The sequence below is a fragment of the Dipodomys spectabilis genome, unplaced genomic scaffold (genome assembly GCF_019054845.1).
Source record: "Dipodomys spectabilis isolate Male_0828 unplaced genomic scaffold, ASM1905484v1 ptg000373l, whole genome shotgun sequence".
In the NCBI taxonomy this organism is placed as follows: domain Eukaryota; kingdom Metazoa; phylum Chordata; class Mammalia; order Rodentia; family Heteromyidae; genus Dipodomys; species Dipodomys spectabilis.
Window position 1 is genome coordinate 2,934,250 of NW_024871050.1, and position 18,954 is coordinate 2,953,203.

At 40.4% G+C, this 18,954-nt stretch overlaps 1 protein-coding gene and 1 pseudogene across 8 annotated transcripts in view; one reads left to right on the forward strand and one right to left on the reverse strand.

The window, feature by feature from the left end:
* Positions 1 to 301: 301 nt before the first annotated feature.
* On the reverse strand, positions 302 to 765 carry LOC122096458 (annotated as a pseudogene).
* Positions 766 to 10,582: 9,817 nt separating this feature from the next.
* The window catches only part of Abi2 (abl interactor 2), a 69,908-nt gene continuing 61,536 nt past the window's right edge, over positions 10,583 to 18,954 (forward strand). For all 8 annotated transcript variants that reach the window (XM_042667036.1, XM_042667040.1, XM_042667038.1 and 5 more), the window contains exon 1: positions 10,583 to 10,837. In XM_042667036.1, the coding sequence (XP_042522970.1) occupies positions 10,721 to 10,837 (117 nt within the window). In that variant the 5' untranslated portion in view covers positions 10,583 to 10,720. The remainder of the gene's footprint in view (positions 10,838 to 18,954) is intronic.

Consider the following 18,954-nt stretch of genomic DNA (forward strand, 5'->3'; position numbering starts at 1 on the left):
TACCACTTGATCCACAGCTCCATTTCTGGGTTCTTGGTGGTTAGTTAGAGATGAGTCTCAAGGGCTTTCTTGCCAGGGCTGGCTTTGTACCATGATCTTCAGACTCAGCCTCCTGAGTAGCTAGTACTACAGTCATAATCCACCAGTGCCAGGCTGCAGTGTCATTTTAATTCGCATTTTCCTCATGTCTAGAGGTGTTGAGTATTTTCTCATGTGTTTATGTCTTACTTCTGAGAAGTTTCCTATCCATTGATTAATTGAGTTGTTAATTTAGGGGTAGGTAATTTTTTTTTTTGGAAGGTGGAACCATGTGCCTTTATTGGCTGTGCGGTTTACTTGAGGGGGATGAAGCACCATGAGAGGGTGGCTCCAACGCCCGGTCGACAAGGCTTTACAGGCTTGTAGATGATGGAGAACTCACCCAAGTAGTCACCCATCATCTCAGGCTTGATTTCCACCAGGTGGAATGTCTTGCCATTGCATACACCGAACCTGCTTCCTACCACCTCAGGCAGCATGATTATGTCTCCGGGGTCTTCACCACTTCTAGCTTCTCCATGGGCGGTGCCTCCTTCTTGGCCTCGCACAGGGGCTTCAGCAGTGAATGCTGCTTTCTGCGCAGACCCGGGCTGAGCCGCTGCCGCTGTTGGGCACTGTACAGCGGCATCAGCTGCTCCCAGGACGTGTCCCCGCCGCGGTAGGTGAATTTGCGGAAGGTCGGCTTCTGCTGCTCCACTTCCGCCATCTTGCCGGCCGCTGAGCAAAGCTGGGGGTAGGTAATTGCTTGAGCTCATATATTTTGGATACTATTAGGCTCTTAGATGTACAGCCAGCGAAGATCTCCCCAAGATCTCTACGTTCTGGAAGGCTGCCTTTTTACCTTAGTAACTGCGTCCTTCACTTGGCAGAAACTTTTTAGCGTGATGCAATTCCATTTGTCGATTCTCTCCAAGTTTCTGCGTGCCTGGAACTCTACTCAGAAAGTTTCTGCATATGTCAATGAGTTCTAATGTTTCTCCTACTCATTCTGGCTCAGAGGTTCTTGAGGGCTATATTTCTTGCTCCTTGTCCTTGCAAATACCCATGATGTATCATTTATGACTTCTTATTTTTGTAGTGATGAAGATCAACTATTTTTTATCCCTAAGTAATTTAAATCTCTCAGATGCCTTAAAATTCTTTTTAAAATAGGCAATGAATAAACAACACACATTTTTAAAGAAAAAAGAACAATTTCATAATACCACCACCCCCTTTTATTTTACAGTGCTAAGGAGCAAACCTACAGCCTCATGCATGCTAAGCAAACTCTTTATCACAAAGCCACATCTAGTGTAATACATATCTAGTGTATTAGTGCATTAAAAAAAAAAATTTCTAAGTCCCATTTCAGGGATGAAACTTGCCTGGGGTGGGGGGAGAAGAGATGTCTTGGTATGTAATCCAGGCTGTCTTTAAACTCAAAACCCTGGGCTGGGAAGGTGGCTCAGTGGTAGAGTGCTTGCCTTGCATGCATGAGGCCCTGGGTTCGATTCCTCAGCACCACATAACAAAAAGAAAAAAATCCGGAAGTGGCACTGTGGCTCAAGTGGTAGATTGCTAACCTTGAGCTGAAGAGCTGAGGGACAGCGCCCAGGCCCAGAGTTCAGGCCCCACGACTGGACCCAAAAAACAAAAACAAATAAAACCCTCCTTCCTCTGCCTTCCCAGTTCTGGAATTACAGACATACAATATTATGCCCAGCTTGCTGATGAAACTCTTACTTTCCTATAATTGACAGATTTTTTTTTTTCTGTTGGAAGATAAATTGGTATTTTTCCCTGAAATAGCCTCATCAAATCCATGAAATACTTCAGTGATATGAGTCATTTACTTACTCATCTGAGTAGACAGTCAGTTAATAGAAGTACTTAACAGAAATCTGTGAGGTATATATTGTTGATTCCTGTGGAGGAGGAAGGAAGAAACCCTGATGTGTTTGAAGTGTAGTTGAATTTAGGGTTTCTGCTATTTCAAAACATGAAGGTTTTTCTATATTCTTTCTTTCCTAAGAGGATACATAAACTAGCTTTGGCAGGGTTTTTGTTTGTGCTCTTGCTTTTGCTGTTCACTCCATTCCATGAAAGTAGCAGTTAGTGGCTGCTATAGTTTGAATACACTGCCCCAAAGTTCATGTATGGGGAACTCAATGGTATTTGGAAATAGCGCTTTTTGTAGGACCATATGAGGCCATGGGAGTGAGGGAGTCTCTGCTATGACTGGGATTAAAGGACTCTTACATGTTAAAAGTTTGGTTCCCAGGTTGCCAGTAATATGAGATGGTAGAACCTTTGAGAGATGGTGCTCATTGGGAGGTTTTGGTTCATTAGAGCTGTGGCCCTTGAAAAGGATTGTGGGACATTGGCCTCTTCCTGTTTCTCTTTCTTCTCCTGGTTCCTAACATGAGTGGGTTGCTTTGCCATCTATTCCTGCTGTAATGTGCTGCCCTTGTAAGGGCCCCAAAGCAAAAAGGCCACTCAAACTTGTACTATAACCTTCAGAACTATGAGCCAAAATAACCCTTTTCTCTTTATGAATTAATTACCTTGGATATATCATTAGAGTAACGAGGAGCTAACTAATACAGGACCCTAGGATAGTATTTGTGGCTTTAGAGGACTGGCCATTAAAATCAAATAGTAGACAGAAAACTAGATGACATCTCATGGACTTTACTGCCCAGTCTGGTTTAGAACGATGATCCTCCAATCTCAGCCTCCTGAGTAGCTAGGATTACAGACGTGAACCACCCAGCTAATAATATTTTTTTTTTTTTTTTGGTCGGCCGTGGGGCTTGAACTCTGGGCCTGGGTGCTGTCCTTCAGCTCTTCAGCTCAAGGCGAGTGCTCTACCACTTAAGCTACAGCGCCACTTCTGGTTTTTTTCTGGTGGTTTATTGGAGATAGGAGTCTCACGGTCTTTCCTGCCCGGGCTGGCTTTGAACCGCGATCCTCAGATCTCAGCCTCCTGAGTAGCTAGGATTACAGGCGTGAGCCACCAGCGCCTGGCTGCTAATAATATTTTTTAAACAAGAGAAAATAGAACTGGGTGGGATAGCGGGGGAGAGGTTGCAGCTCAATGGTAGAGTACTTGTGTAGTATATTCAAGGCCTTGGATTCAACCTACAGCGCCATAAAAATGAAATATATAGATATAGCAAATTAAATGTAATGGATATTTTGAATTATATTAAGGACACTAAAACTAGGAGGTTGATACCTTTTAAAGGGCAGACAAATGTTTTTGAGCTAAACAGTTGAAAACAATGTTAAGGATTAACTAGCATGTTAATAGCATGCAGGGAGAAGATAGGGCTATATAAGGAATGACCTAAGTCTTCTTTTTTTTTTTTTTGGGTCCAGTCGTGGGGCCTGAACTCTGGGCCTGGGTGCTGTCCCTCAGCTCTTCAGCTCAAGGCTAGCGCTCTACCACTAGAGCCACAGTGCCACTTCTGGCTTTTTTCTTTTTGCTTATGTGGTGCTGAGGAATCGAACCCAGGGCCTCATGCATGCAAGGCAAGCGCTCTACCACTGAGCCACCTTCCCAACCCCTGATCTATGTCTTCTTGATGTTAAAAGGCAGGCAATGTGCACAGTGAGGTAAACCATACTTATTTCTTCAGAGCCCATGCTACCAGGCATTGTACTATGTACTTTACTTTAATCTCCTCACTTAGCGATAAAGTTGCTTGGATGATGTATGGTAGAATTCCACAGACATAATACATGTTTGTCTCAGCAGAAGAATTTGTTAGTTTCTTGTAAAAATATGATAAAATATAATAGGATATGAGATATTTAAGATACATTCATAGTGGCTTACCTAACTGAGGCCTGAGTAACAAGCCATCAGGTTCTCATCTTAGATTTGTTCAATGTTTTGCCTTGCTTTGTTTTATTATGGAAATTGAATTTAGGGCCTTGTGCATGCTGAGTACATATTCTACCACTGAGATGAACCCTCAGTCCCACAACAATCTTATTCAAGGCTTTGATGGGTACAAAGGTCATCCTGTCCAATTTGTAGGTTGTATAAAGCAAGATTCCCTCCTCTCCCTCTCCTGTCCCTTCCCTTCCCCTCCCATCCCCTCCTCCTTTCTTCCCCTCCCCTTCCCTCCTCTCTTTTCTTTTGTGCTGGTCCTAGGGCATGAACTCAGGGCCTAGGCATTGTCATTGAACTTTTTTTACTCAAGGCTTGTGTTCTACCACTTGAGCCATAACTCTACTTCTGGATTTGTGTGTTTAATTAGAGAACAGAGTCTCACAGGCATTCCTGCCCAGGCTGGTTTTTAACTGTGATCCTCAAATTCCAGCCTCCTGAGTAGCTAGAATTACAGGCATGAGCAACCAGTGCTCAGTAATATTTCTTTTCTTGTGTGTATACTGATACTGGGGCTTGAACTCAGAACCTGGTTACTGTTCTTTAGCTCTTTCACTCCAAGGGCTCTTCCACTTGAGCCGCAGTTCTGCTTCTGAGTTTTCTGTGGTTAAGTGGAGATGAGAGTCTCATGGACTTGTCAAAGTTTAGGCTTGCTTTGAACAATGATCCTCTGTCTTAGCCTCCTGTGTAGCTATATTACAGATGTGAGCCATAGGTGTCCAGTTAATATTGAAAATATTTTGAGAAATCTTTTCTTTACTGAATATTTAGAATTATGATTTCTTCATCAATGCAGCATAACAACTATTTATATAACATAAGTTATCTGTAGATGATTTGAAGTATACAGAGGATGTGTCTTAGGTTTTATATAAGGGATTTATTTTATAGAATTTTATAGAATTTATTTTATGGATTTGGTTGTAGGTGGGAGAGAGTTGGGGAGCAGGGAAGGAATCCAAGAACTAATTGCCCAAGGATACTCAGGCAGGAACAGCTGTATAAAGAACTTTAGTTTTAAAAAATAAATTGCACTTCATGTGACTCGCATAATAGGTAAAAAACAAAACAACAACAATAACAAAAAAAAGCTTAAGAGATTTTTAATGGTTACTTTGAATCAAGCTGATAATAAAATTGGTCTAATAGTTATCTTGGACTACGTTAATAGTTCTCCCTAATTTGAGGAGCTATAAAGCCTCACTACTCTTAGAAGAACAATCCATGTTCATTTCAGAAAATATTAAGATGAGTAAAACTAAAAATCTCTACAATTCCACCATTCAAATAATACAAATACTAAATGGTACATTTACAAATGACCTCTGAGAAAGTTTGGTAGGTAAGAAATGTTACTGTTATTTTATTTTATTTTTATTATTTTTACATTCTTTGTGTTATTTTATTTGCATCTCATTCAGTATTGGTGAGACTGAACTATGTATGTATAAATTAAGTAATTTCCCAAAAGTAGTATGGTAGCAAAAGGCCAATGCAATGTCTTTTATGTTAGTGTTATTATTCATCGAATATCTAGAGGCAGAGTTTTACTATGTAGCCCACGCTGGCCTCAAACTCTTCATCCTCCTGCCTCAGTCTCCTGATCAATGGGGTTCCAGAGGTGTACCACCAAGAAAAAAAATTATTTTAGTAGGAGCAGCTATACTGAGACTTGAACTCAGGGTTTCACATTTGTTAGACAGATGTTGTGTTTCCAGTCCATTACATATAAAAAAGGATCTCTCTTTCTTCCTAGATGTGTCTGCATTGTGATCTATTTTAGAATTCTCATTTTTAGCTGGAATTACAGGCACATTCCACTATACTTGGCTTTTTTCCATTGACACAGATTCTCAAAGATTTTCTGCCTGGGCTGACATGGAATAGCAGTCCTTCCAATCTCAGTTTCCCAAGTAGCTAAGATTGCAAGCATGAACCAGTGCTGCCCAGATCTAAAAACATGCTCCTGTGGAATGTAAGTATAGAAGAGTTATGTCATTAGCTAGGAATTAACCTTTCTTTTCATTATGAAGTTTTTCTAAAATCAGTTTTCGATGGGCATTATTAGTATCTAAGTGCCAAGCACTGTGTTTATAGAGTTACAATAAACATATTTTAAACATTGTTTAAATTATATTTGAATTATTTTATATTATATAATACATATTTAGTGCATTTAAGCTTAAATGAAGTGGGTGTTTAAATGTAATGACTATAGTATAATAGAAAAGAAAAACATTTTAAGAAAGCAAGTCAGTAAATCCTAGCACCATATATTTCTAAATGTATTTGTTATTTGTTTCTCTACCCCTGGGTTGTTTTTTTTTTTTGAGTCTGTACATGGCAATCATAAAACCTGCTTTGCAATATTTGTGAGGACTGAGATATGGGGAATGCTGGCTGGATACCTGGCATGTAATAGACACATGTCCATTATTCAGGATTACTGATAATTTTCATTACTTCCCTGACTTTCTCCATAGCTGTTAAAGATTTCATTATTTGAGGGGAGAAAAATGATAGCCTACTCAAAGATTTTATTGTGATTTAAGTAATTTCCCAAAAGTAGTATGGTAGCCAAAAGCCAATGTAATGTCTTTTATGTTAGTGTTATTATTGACAACGGATCAAAACATACAGAGAAGCTGGGAAGGTGACTCAGTGGTAGAGTGCTTGCCCAGCATGCATGAAGCCCTGGGTTCAATTCCTCAGTACCACATACACAGAGAAAGCTGGGAGTGGCGCTGTGGCTCAAGTGGTAGAGTGCTCAGAGACAGCGCCTAGGCCTTGTGATTAAGTCCCATGACTAGCAAAACAAAACAAAATGAAAAAAGATCTCAAAACATACAGAGAAGGTAAATTGGGGAGTTTTTATGAGTATGTGGAATCTTATGTAATTTACCCCACTTCTCAGGTGTCCAGCCACCTGATTACCATCATTGACCCCTCTTGCTCTTTTATCTTCTGTATGCACTTACCAACCCTGTTGATTTCACCTCCTGAATGTTTACTACTACATTCACTTCTTTGCATCTTGCCTTCCTGAAGATCATCACCTTTTACCTCATCATCTTTTACCTAGTCTTGATTAAACAGTTTTCCAACTAGTCTCTGCCTTCAGCTTTGCTTTCCTGGTCCTCCCAAATATATGTATCCTAAGTTTGTTTGATGAGCATTTAAAACTTTTCCAAGATATGAAGGATTTTCATTCAGTATGTAATAATTATACTGTAATTTACAGTTGACCTCTTTTGAGCCTGAACTGAGCAGCATCTTGTTCTTAGATAGGAGATGCTCTGTAATGAGGGGAAAATGATTACTTAAGTAGATAAATGAGAAAAGCAAGAACTACTAAATCACATAATGGCTTTTAAAGGTAACCTATTCTATATAGGACTTTGAAGAGCCTAAATCACTACAATGTAAAAGGTTGTTTCAAAATAGATTATAGCTACACAACCTCATAAATGAGTATGTTAAATACGTACAATTAAAATTCTTTCTTAAGTTGGGCATTGGTGGCTCACACCTGTATTCCTAACTACTCAGGAGGCTGAGATCTGAGGATCACAGTTCAAAGCCAGAATGGGCAGGAAAGTTCCTGAGACTCTTATCTCCAAAAAACCACTAGAAAACCAGATGTGGCGCTGTGGCTCAAGAGGTAGAGTGCTAGCCCTGAGAGGAAGAGCTAAGGAACAACTCCCAGACCCAGAGTTCAAGCCCCAGGACTGAAAAAAAAATCTTTCTTAGAGTTCTTGAAATACAGTTTCTTTTTTCTAGGGCAATGAGTTTGCTTATATGAATGTATATAGAGATGTTCACATGTGGCATATACTACTATTATGATTGTTAATCTGATGGCTCAAATGTGCACCTCTTATTTTATCACTATTTCATATGAAAAGCTTTTTTTGAGTGCTTGTTCTGGGGTTTAAACTCAGGGCCTGGATGCTGTCCTTGAGCTTTTTGTGCTCAAGGCTAGCGCTCTACCACTAGAGTCACAGTTCTATTTCCAGCTTTTTGGTGATCTGTTTAATTTTGAAAACCACTCACCTGGAAATAAGAATCTTAGACTTTTTTTTGCCCTCAGTGGCTTCAAACCAAGATCCTCAGATCTCAGCCTCCTGATCCTGAATAGCTAGGATTATAGGTATTAGCCACTGTGCCTGGCATGTTGTGTGTGTGTGTGTGTGTGTGAGTGCATGCACGTGCACACGTGCATGCATGCACACGTGGTGCTGGTCCTCGAGTTTGAACTCAGGGCCTGGGCACTGAGTTTTTTGCTCTACCACCTTGAGCCACAGCTCTACTTGCAGCTTTTTGGTGATTAATTGGAGATCAGAGTCTCATGGACTTTCTTGCCTGTGCTGGCTTTGAACTGTGATCTTCAAATCTCAGTCTCCTAAGTAACAAGAGTCACAGACATGACCCATGGGCACCTGACTGAAAGCATTTAAAATAAACAGAGTTCATTACCTTTGTCAACTTAAGTATGGGTAACTAGTAAAGGATTTTCACAAGATGCACAATCCTGTCCCTTTTATAGATTTTATGGTTGTTTTCCTTTTTTTAAATTCGGTTTTGGCGACAGCTAAGGTTTATTTTTATTTTTGTTGGTCTTTGGATCTTTTAGATTTTTCCTGGGTGTTAAAAGCACTTATCTTGGTGGCGACACTCAACTGCTCAGAAATTGGAATCATAGGCCTTGATAGAGCCTGGAGGACTGTTTCTGGGGATCACCTGTACATCTGTAAGAAACATGAATTGTGCCAGACCAAATGAATAAGCAAGGGAGGGGGGAGTGTCCCCAGTATTCAGTTTCACAAGTCCTGGTGATCTGGTTAATTTTGAAAACCACTCACCTGGATTTAACTCTTTGATTTTTTTTTTTTTTTTGATAAGGAATCAAATACCCAAAGAGGTAACCACAAATTAATTAGAGAAAGTACCAGAATCTTTGCTCAGTAATTTCTAGCATAATCCTCCTCAGGGAAATTTATTGAGTGAATTGCTAAGCAATAATTGAATGCATAAGTATAGTCTGGGATCTACATTTATCTCACTTGGTGGGCTTCTTAAGTATTCACCTATTTTTTTTTTTTTAATCTATTGGTTTAGTCTGAAAGGAAAGCTTGCTTGATTCACTTGATTATACATTTGTACCTTGTTCCCCTGTTTATGTGCCATTTATTTAACTATCTAATTCTGCCATTCCTACTCCCTAGCTAATGAATATCTAGATGTGACCCTACATTTTCTCTCATGAAGCCCCAGCCGTCATTTTGAACAAGCTCCTCACACTTAAGCTATAGTACCTTCATACTGATAAAGGTGTTTACATTCACACTAATAGCGAAAATGTTTGAAGTGTTTAAGAATAAAACCAGACTAGATCAACATTTTAAGTATTGATTCTATAATGAAAATTCATTTTGTTAATGTATACATCATAAAGCCAATATAACATTAAATTTTGTCTGTAATGATAATTATTATTAAAGCGCTTGTTTTTAGTATGTTTTCCTAGTGAAAAAGAAAGAATTCAATGTGCAAGTCCTAAGAAACCACCAGAGCAAGAGTAAGAGTTGAAACAATGGATTCTAGTCTAAGCTAAGATGGTAACCACACTGGAGTTTCCAGTTTAGATAAAGGTCAGGGCTTATCCCAGCAGTTGTCGAAAGTGTTAGTTTTTTAAGATTACATTGTACAGGGTAGCTTGAGGGAAAAAGTTAACAATATCTGGTGATTAAGCACAGTTGACTCCTCTCTTCTTTATCAAGATCAGTTATCTAGCTTCAATCTTTGTAGTACTCAACGTTTTCAATGTGTTCACATTTTGTTTTAACCTCATCACAACCGTAGGAAAAAGGAAATTAGTACCAGCAAAGCCATTTTAAAAATGTCCTGTGAAGGGGAGCTTTATTGACAGCACAGGTGGAAAGAGCAAAGGCCCAGGATGGATCTGGCATTGCTGTAATCCTAGCTCCTGGGGAGGCAGAGGTAGGAGGATTGCAAGTTCAAGCCCAGCCTGGGCTACAATAATGAGAATCTGCCTCTTAAAAAAAGAAGCAGAATTTGGATCTGGAAACTTCCATTTTGTGACAAAGAGGATGGGGTGGAAACGAAGACGGTGGCACTTAAGCTGCATGGAAGTTTTGCGAGCTTTGCCACCAGTGTGGGCTGCTCTTCCCCGGGTTGCCAGGCAGGGGCCGAGAAAGGCCGCCCCGAGGGGATCCTGCGGATGGCCTCGACGAGGGTTCGGTCCCAGGCTGTGGAGAGTGGGGAGGTCAAGGATGGAGGGCGCCCCGGAGGAAGCCGGCAGAAAGAGTGGCTCGTTCCCACCGGGTTATCAGAGGCAGCTACAGGAGGCCTGGCAGCCTTCGCAGCCGGCCGAGGGGACCCAAGAGTTAACCGCGCTCCCGGCTCGGCGCGCGCCCGGGGCCTCGCCCCCGCCCCGCCGTCGCTAGGAGACGCCGGAAGTGGGGAGGAGGAGCGGGCGAGGCTGGGAATCTTTCGGGCGCCCGCGGAGGGAAAGAGGGAGGAGAGCGCGCGTGCGCGTGCGCGCGCCCGGCGGCCGTCGCCGCGGTGACCGTCCTCGCGGCCCGCCGGTCCGCGCCCCGCCTCCGTCCCCGCTGCCCCCTCCGCTGTGGCGCGCGCCGGGGGTGTTTCTCGCTCCTCCCGAGTTACGGTCGTGGTCGCGGCTGCTCCTCCTCTCCCGGGCTTGGGTTTCCCTGGCGCTGCCGCCGCCGCTAGCCCTGCGGGCTGCATGAGGAGGAGGAGGAGGAGGAGGAGGATGTGAAGATGGCGGAGCTGCAGATGCTGCTGGAAGAGGAAATCCCGGGGGGCCGCCGGGCCCTCTTCGACAGCTACACGAATCTGGAGCGGGTGGCCGACTACTGCGAGAACAACTACATCCAGGTGTGGCGCCCGCGCCGGCCCGGCGGCGTCGGGTATCGGGGTGCTGAGGGCGCGCGGGGACCCGGGAGCCCGAGGCGCGCGCGGGGCCGGGGCCGGGGCCCCTCCGGGGTGGGGGTGGGGTGGGCGCCGGGCGGGGCGCGGGCCGAGGGCCGCGGGGCCACGGGCCAGGGCCAGGGCTGGAATCCCCGGGCTGCGGAAATCGCTGCTTTACAACCTCGTTAGAGACCCGCGGAGGTGCGGCGCGCCGCGCGCGTCGTGTCCGCCTCCTCGCCGCTCCGGCCCGGCCGCCCCCGCTCTCCGTGCCTGTCAGCGTCCGGGCTGGCGGAGGGTCGCATTTTGTATTGAAGGCAACCCTACTTGAATGGCAGGTGTGTGTGCGTGTGCGTGTGTGTGGTTGAGGGGAGATCCACTCACAATGCTGGAGGATTTGTTTAAGGGGCTCTGATTGCAAAGCGAAGTATCTCATTTTTCTATTCTTGGGAATGCTTCAAATCCACCTTTATTTTCAGCCTGTGGCGAGCATACCCTGCAAGAGCAATTGTCTCTTGTGGAAAGTTAGTGCCATTTTTCTCCCCTTGGACAATAGGGAAGTTGCATGGTAATGAGCGTTCTCCCCCCCCCCCCCCGCCCCCCAAGTCCTGCTAAAATAGATAATTTTCCTGTGGGGGGAAAAAGAACTATTTTCCCAGAGAGAATTAGGGCAATGAACCTCATGGTTTAATGTTTTCTCATGATGGTTAGCTGAGCACAGAGACTCATAGCGTGTGTGTGTGTGTATGTGTGTGTGTGTGTGTGTGTGTGTGTGTCTGTAGGCGGGAGATACTGTGAGATGAGATCCAGCTGGACCTGGGTGAAGCAAAAAGATTCTGGGTATTAAAAAAAAATCCTTTAAAATTACTTGGTGGATTGGTAGCAGGTTAAACGCAGGGATTGCAAATCCAGCATCTTTTGTCTTCCTTAAGGCTTATTCCGAGTTATAGGTTCTGCCTCCATTTTTTTCCTTCCCATTTAAATTCTCTTTGGAAAGGAGGAAATAGAAGCAGTGTGTGTTAAAATACTTCTCATGGCCCTTCATTTTCTTGTTCCCATTCCTGGCTTTTCAGGCATCCTTCTTAACATCACATATATTGTAAACTATTCTCAAATTTTATTTAGTATAACTTTTAAAACAATAGATACTACAATTAATAGGCTTATAAATTTTGTGAGGACTACAAGAATGGTGTTCAGGCATTTTATTTTATTGATTAAGCATACTGAACTCTGTGTTATCTGGCAGGGAACATTTGTATTGGCATGATCCGAACCATTTCTCTAAAGAGTCAATTGAAATACATTCATTAGAGAGAGAATGTGTCTTGGGTCAAAGATTAATTTAAAAAAATACAGTTTTGAAGGATACCTTGCAAATACTGATAGATAAAGATTTAAAGACTCAGTTCAGATTTTCACTAAATGTACTTGAAAATCTTCTACGGCCTAGAACTGTGCCAAGGGTTGATAACACACCTAGTGTCTTCAGAGTTTCATATGTATTAACACAATGAACTGTTGATGTGTGTGCAAATTAATACCATATATACTCAGTCTTTCCTTATTAGAGGGTTCCACAGTGTTGGATTCAGTCAGCTTAGACTTGAAAAAAAGTTGCATTTGTAATAAACATATAGACTTTGCTATTGCCATTATTCCCTAACTGGTAACACTTTAAGAAATATTTGTATTGTATTAGTAATCTACAGATTATTATAGGGGAAGATGTGAGGTATGTTATATGCAGATACTGTGTCATTGATATAAAGCTCTTGAACGTTTTGTTATCTATGAATTGCCCTAGAACTAATTTCTGGTGGATACTGAGGGACAAGATAAACATGGCTGATTTATACTCTGTAGTGGATTGTGACTGGGAAGGATTGGAGGAAGCTTGTCAGTTCTCAGGGAATTAATCTCTAGGAGAGGAAAACCCAAAGGACTGAAGTGTGGATTCCATTAACTTGAACAGCATATTATGAGAAAGAGTTATAGGTAAGAAGAAAAATTGGAGATGGAAGTGCAGTTGCTGCCAATAAGCAATTAAAAAGAAACAGATTTGTCTCTTTGGAAATGAATTTTATTGTAATTTGGAAGTATAGTTTGTTTTAAGATTGTAATTCCTACATTAAGGTACATATAAAGCTGATGGGTTAAAGGGAGATCAGCAGTTTAATTTTATATTTCATACATTTATTACAGTTGAAGATAAAAATGTGTTAGTGTCTTTGGAGTTTATTTTAGCAATGTGAGTCAGAATTTGGTGTGTTGGCATCTAATTTATTTTGGGGGCTGAGGACTGAACCCAGAGCCCTAGGATTGCTAAACACAAATTCTATCATCTAGCCCATGTTTATTGGTCTAAAGTACAAATACTGAATGACTGGAAATATATATATATATATTTTAATTTAATTTTTAATTTTTTTTGATAGTCGTGAGGCTTGAACTCAGAGATTGGGTGCTGTCCCTGAGCTCTTTTGCTCAAGGTAGCACTCTACCACTTTGAGTTACAGTGCCACTTCCCGTTTTCTGGTAGTTAATTGGAGATTAGAGTCTCCTGCATTTTCCTTCCCCAGTTGACTTTGAACTGCAATCCTCAGATCTCAGACTTCTAAATAGCTAGGATTATAGGCAAGAGTTAGCACGCGGCTGGCTATATTTTGAATTAAATGATCTCATCCTCCCTCCTTCCCTTCCTCCCTCCCTTCCTCTCTCCCTCCCTCCCTTCCTCTCTCCCTCCCTCCTTCCCTCCCTCTCTTCCTTTCTTCCTTCCCTCCCTCTCTTCCTTCCTTCCTTCCTTCCTTCCTTCCTTCCTTCCTTCCTTCCTTCCTTCCTTCCTTCCTTCCTTCCTTCCTTCCTTCGTTCTTTCCTTCCTTCCTTTTTGTTTTCTCTCTTTTCTGTTTTTTTTTTCCTCTCTTCTGTTTTCTCTTTTATTTTGCTTTGTGCTAAAACTCCAGGTCTAGTACTCTCATTAAGCTCCCTTCTCCTCCTTTCAGGGGCCCAAGTATGTACAATTTGAACCATGCCTCCATTTCTGGCTTTTTGTGGGTGAATTGGAGATAAAGTCTCCAAATGTCCTCCAGGTTGATTCTGATATCATATTTCATTTTAGTAGCTAGGATTATAGGCATGAACCACCAGCGTCCAGAAAATTATCTTATTTCTTCAGTCTAGTATTTGAAGTAGATTATATTCTTTTAACTGTCAGGTTGTCATCTATTTTTAGAATCAAACTGGGTATGTTACTGCTACACTTTCCCAGCAATAACTTGTATATCATTTGCTTGTAGCAAAATTGGTAAAGAGAACATGGTGATAGTGGATTTCTGCTGAATCAGCTATATTTGTGACCAAAGAACTGATCAGCAGTGGTTGTGATGTTGCCTATAACCCCATAGTAGAAGAAAGTTAATTGGCAAGATCGATGATCAAATGGTCTGTTTAGCCTTATTATCATTTTTTAGCCACTAGCTTGAGTTAAAGCTCATTTTATTGTATTGAAATACAATTTTCACTTTGCATAAAGCAGTAAAAAGAAATCTGCTGATCTTATGTGCTGTTTTCACTGTGTTAAGTAGCTGGTTTATGCCAAGGAATATTAAACTAAGGCAAATAATAATCAAAATATGGATTGTATTTAGTGTGAAAATTGAGCAAAGAAAGGAAAGAATTTGCTGTTCTGAAACACTTGGACTTTAAGTTTCTGTCTTAGAAAGGTATCCTTCAGAAATACCAGTGGCAATTGAAGTAATCAGAAAATGCCTATAATAAGTATGTATAATCTGTACATAGAGCATTATTGTAAATAGTTGTTACTTTGGTTAATAGTGAAGGTAAAATTTAACAATTTTTAATAAAAATTGAGATATTTTATTATTTTTACATCTAGAAAAAATAATAGTCAAAACTGATGTTATAAAATGTAGTAATAAAATTATTACTGAGCTTTATCAACATTTCCTAGGTTTTATGCTGATAAAAATTACTTAATAATGTTAGTTTAGGGACAATCAGAAACACCAACCAACTATACTGTGAACATCTGACATGAGCTTTTTACTTTATGTATAAAGTGTCTTTTTTTTTTAAAAAAATTGCTTAATAGCTAAACATGTAAAATATTTCTTTTTATTTATTAATATGATTATGGAATGCCTTATCCTTTAGAAAACCTTCAGAAATTTAAAAATTATTTTTATTATTTTTTATTTTGTAAAATGAGTCACTATAATATTTTAAATAAGTTTATAATTGTTAGCTTCTTTAAATCTGAAAAAACCAGCTTGTTCATACATATATATATATATATATATATATATATATATATTTTTTTTTTTTTGGCAGTAGTGGGGCCTGAACTCTGGGCCTGGTCGCTGTCCCTCAGTTTTTTAGCTTAAGGCTAGTGCTATACTACTTGAGCCACAGCGCCACTTCTGGCTTTTTCTGCTTATATGGTGTTAAGGAATCGAACCGTGGGCCTCATACATGCAAGGCAAGCACTCTACCACTGAGCCACCTTCCCAGCCCCATATTTTTCTTTTATGAGATAGAATGTGATTGCTTCTTGTGAGTTATAATTCACATCCCTTTATTATTTATATTAAAGCAGAATTACCATATAATATGGATTTATTCAGAATAAAAATTGAGGGGCTGAGGGTTTAGCTCAGCGGAAGAGTGCCCGCCTGGTGAGCGCAAGACCCTGAGTTCGGTCCTCAGCTCTGGGAAAAAAAAATTGAGTTTATTTTAAGCCATGCCTGGTTCATGCCTGTAATTGTAGCTGCTTAGGAAGCTGAGATCTGGAGGATCGAAATAATCAACAAAAAAAAGGCTAGCTGGAGGTATGGACCAAGTGTAGAGCACCAGCCAAGAAAGCCCTATCCCTAAGTTCAAACCCTGGTACGGAGCAAAAAAAAATTATAAAGAATTTTCTTTAAAAAAATTATCTGAAATATATTTTTGAACAATAGGAGAGACATAATGTTAGTAGTTTTGCTTTTCTTCATAAGTATGGATGGATACTCCTAGAATTAAAAGTTCCACAGAAAGCTTATAAGAGGATAAAATAGTTTTTTTAAATAAAAAATTAGGTTCATAAGTTATATAATGATTAAAATTTTTTATTTAATAAAAATGATTAGAATACATGTCCTGTGTCTGTGTGTGGGGGGGCATTATTGAGATTTGCATGCAGAACCTGGGCACTGTCCCTCAGCTTATTTTTTTCCGCAAGTCTAGAGCTCTATACTTGAGCCACAACTCCACTTACAGCTTTTTGGTGGTTAATTGGAGATAAAGTCTCATGGAGTTTCCTGCCCACGCTGGCTTTGAATTCTAGTCCTCAGATCTCAGCCACCTGAGTAGCTAGGATTACAGGTGTGAGCCTGGCACAGGCTATTATTATTACGTGTTACTACTATTATTATTATTTTTTGGTTGGTTGTGGGGCTTGAACTCTGGGCTTGGGCACTGTCCCTGCGCTCTTCAGCTCAAGGCGAGCACTCTACCGCTTGAGCCACAGTTCCACTTCCAGTTTTCTAGTGGTTTCTTGGAGATAAGAGTCTCACGGACTTTCCTGCCTGGGCTGGCTTTGAACCGCGATCCTCAGATCTCAGCCTCTTGAGTAGATAGGATTACAGTCGTGAGCCACCGGCGCCCGGATACTATTATTATTTTTATTACCTGTTCTAGTACTCGGACTTGAACTAGGGCCTCGCTGCTGCCCCTTAGTTTTTTCGCTTAAGGCTGGTACTCAATTACTTGAGCCACAGTTTTACTTCTGGCTTTTGCTGGTTATATAAAGATGTCTTACTGACTTTTTCCTAGGTTGGCTTTGAACTGCAATCCTCAGATTGCAGTCTCTTGCATAGCTAGCGTTTTATAAGTGTGATCCACCAGTGCCTGGCCCAGCCAGATTTTGGTCTTTTTTTTAATATTACCAGTGTTTTTACTTTTTGATTATATATAGTTAACTGTTAATTTTAATATTTACGTTAGGTTTTGATGGGTTTCTTTATTGGTCATTTTTCTTCCTTTATTATGTATCTGGTAACTTTCATTATATGCTGGTCATTGTAGTGATTGTTATTAGCTCCTCAAGTTTTTTTTTTTAATATTTCTATAAATGTTCTTAAGCTTCTTCACAGATGCAGTTAACCTACTTGGAGGCTTTGTTAAGTTCCAACTGTAGAGCTAATTATTCCCATTACTCAGAAGATAAGGTCCTCTTGAGTAGTGCTTACCATTCTGAGAGTTGTATTTCTATTCAGACAGGAACATGCACTGTTCCCTATCCTGTGTGAACCTCAGGTGCTCTTCCTTCTCATTTCTCTTATGTGATTTCTTCTCCACCCTTGGGATTGTTTTTTCATAAGCATGCTTTAGTTAGTACTATGTGGAAGATTTAAGAGTTTAAGATTTAAGAATCTCTGGTCATCTCTATGCAAATCCCTTCTCTGATACTTTTGTCTTTATCTTCCAGTCATTTAGCTGTGATTTGTCCCACTTCTTTTTGTCTGTAGAATCTTCCTTCTTTCCAGGATTCAGTTATGATTTCTTATTGCACTTACTTGTCATGTCTTTTGTGCTTATTTAACCTAGAACAGTTATTTGACCTTACTGTATTTGCACAGTATTGACATTATTGAAGACTCTGTCAGTTTTTGTTTTATCTTTTATTAGACCCTTCAATGTGAGTTTCTCTGATTGTTTCCTTGGGAGTATATTTCGTTTATACATTTTTGTTTGTTTGGTAAGAAGTAATGTGTTATTCTTTGCGTACCATATCAGAATTTTGTCCCATTATTTGGGATGTTTTGGTTTTCTCAAGTTGTTTTTACTATTCTTTTATGATGTTTGCTTGAAATAGTTATAACTGCATTGGTTGCAATATGGTAGCCTTCTACCATTTCTTAATCATAAAGAAGAGCTCTAGCATTCCATTTACCATCTGTATCAATCTGGAGTCTTTATTCTATGTAGCATAATTCATCATTGTGTTTTTTTTCATCTTCTCAGCTTTGTATCAGTTTTGTCACAGTTTTAAGTTGGATCTTCTGTCCTTTTTGGCAGGAACTGAACAACTTTAGAGTGTTTCTTTGTGGCTTAATTCACTTTGGAAAAGAAATTACTCTTTCAAAATATTTTCAGGACTCATTTTATTGTTCTGAGAAGTTGTCTTACCATAAATATACATTTAGGGCTGGAGGGTTTAGCTCCATGGTAGTGCAGCTTATATAGCATGCATGAAGTCCTGGGTTCAGTCCAAGGCACACACCCAACCTCCCCAAATATGTGTATATGTACATACACATAATATGTGCTTGCACACATGCATGTTAGGGTATCTCCCCTTTCTTTGTTATATTTAACATTTTCTATTAACCTAGGACATTCCACTTTAGTTTTAGAAATACTCATTTCTAAGTGTACCTTTTCATGGCTTAAATATATATTTCAAAATAGGAAAGGTTATATGTTTTTTTTTCCTTACTATAAGTATACATTATATTTATAGTGAAAGTACTGGGCTGGGAATGTGGCTTAGTGGTAGAGTGCTTGCCTAGCATGCATGAAGCCCTGAGTTCGATTCCTCAGTACCACATAAACAGAAAAAAGAGAAAAACTAGGGCTGGGAAGGTGGCTTAGTGTAGAGTACTTGCCTTGCATGCATGAGGCCCTGGGTTCGATTCCTTAGCACCACATAAGCAGAAAAAGCCAGAAGTGGCATTGTGGCTCAAGTGGTAGAGTGCTAGTCCTGAGCAAAAGAAGCTCAGGAGCTCAGGGATAATGCCTAGATCTTGAGTTCAAACCCCAGGACTAGCAAAAAAGGAAAAAAGAAAGAAAGTATATTAGTTTGAGTTTGCCACTTTTGTCAAGTATTGTGGATTAGCTAGTTTAATACTAATTCTGCTTTATAGTCTCATGCTACAGAATCTAAAATGTGAAAACTTCCTTAGAGCCCAGTGTTCCTGATACAATCTATGTTTTTAATTAAAGGATACACAGCTGTGATCTTTAGAGAGGGAAATAGTTTAACTTCATTCTATGGCTGCAGTTTGTGGTATTCAAAGCAGTATGGA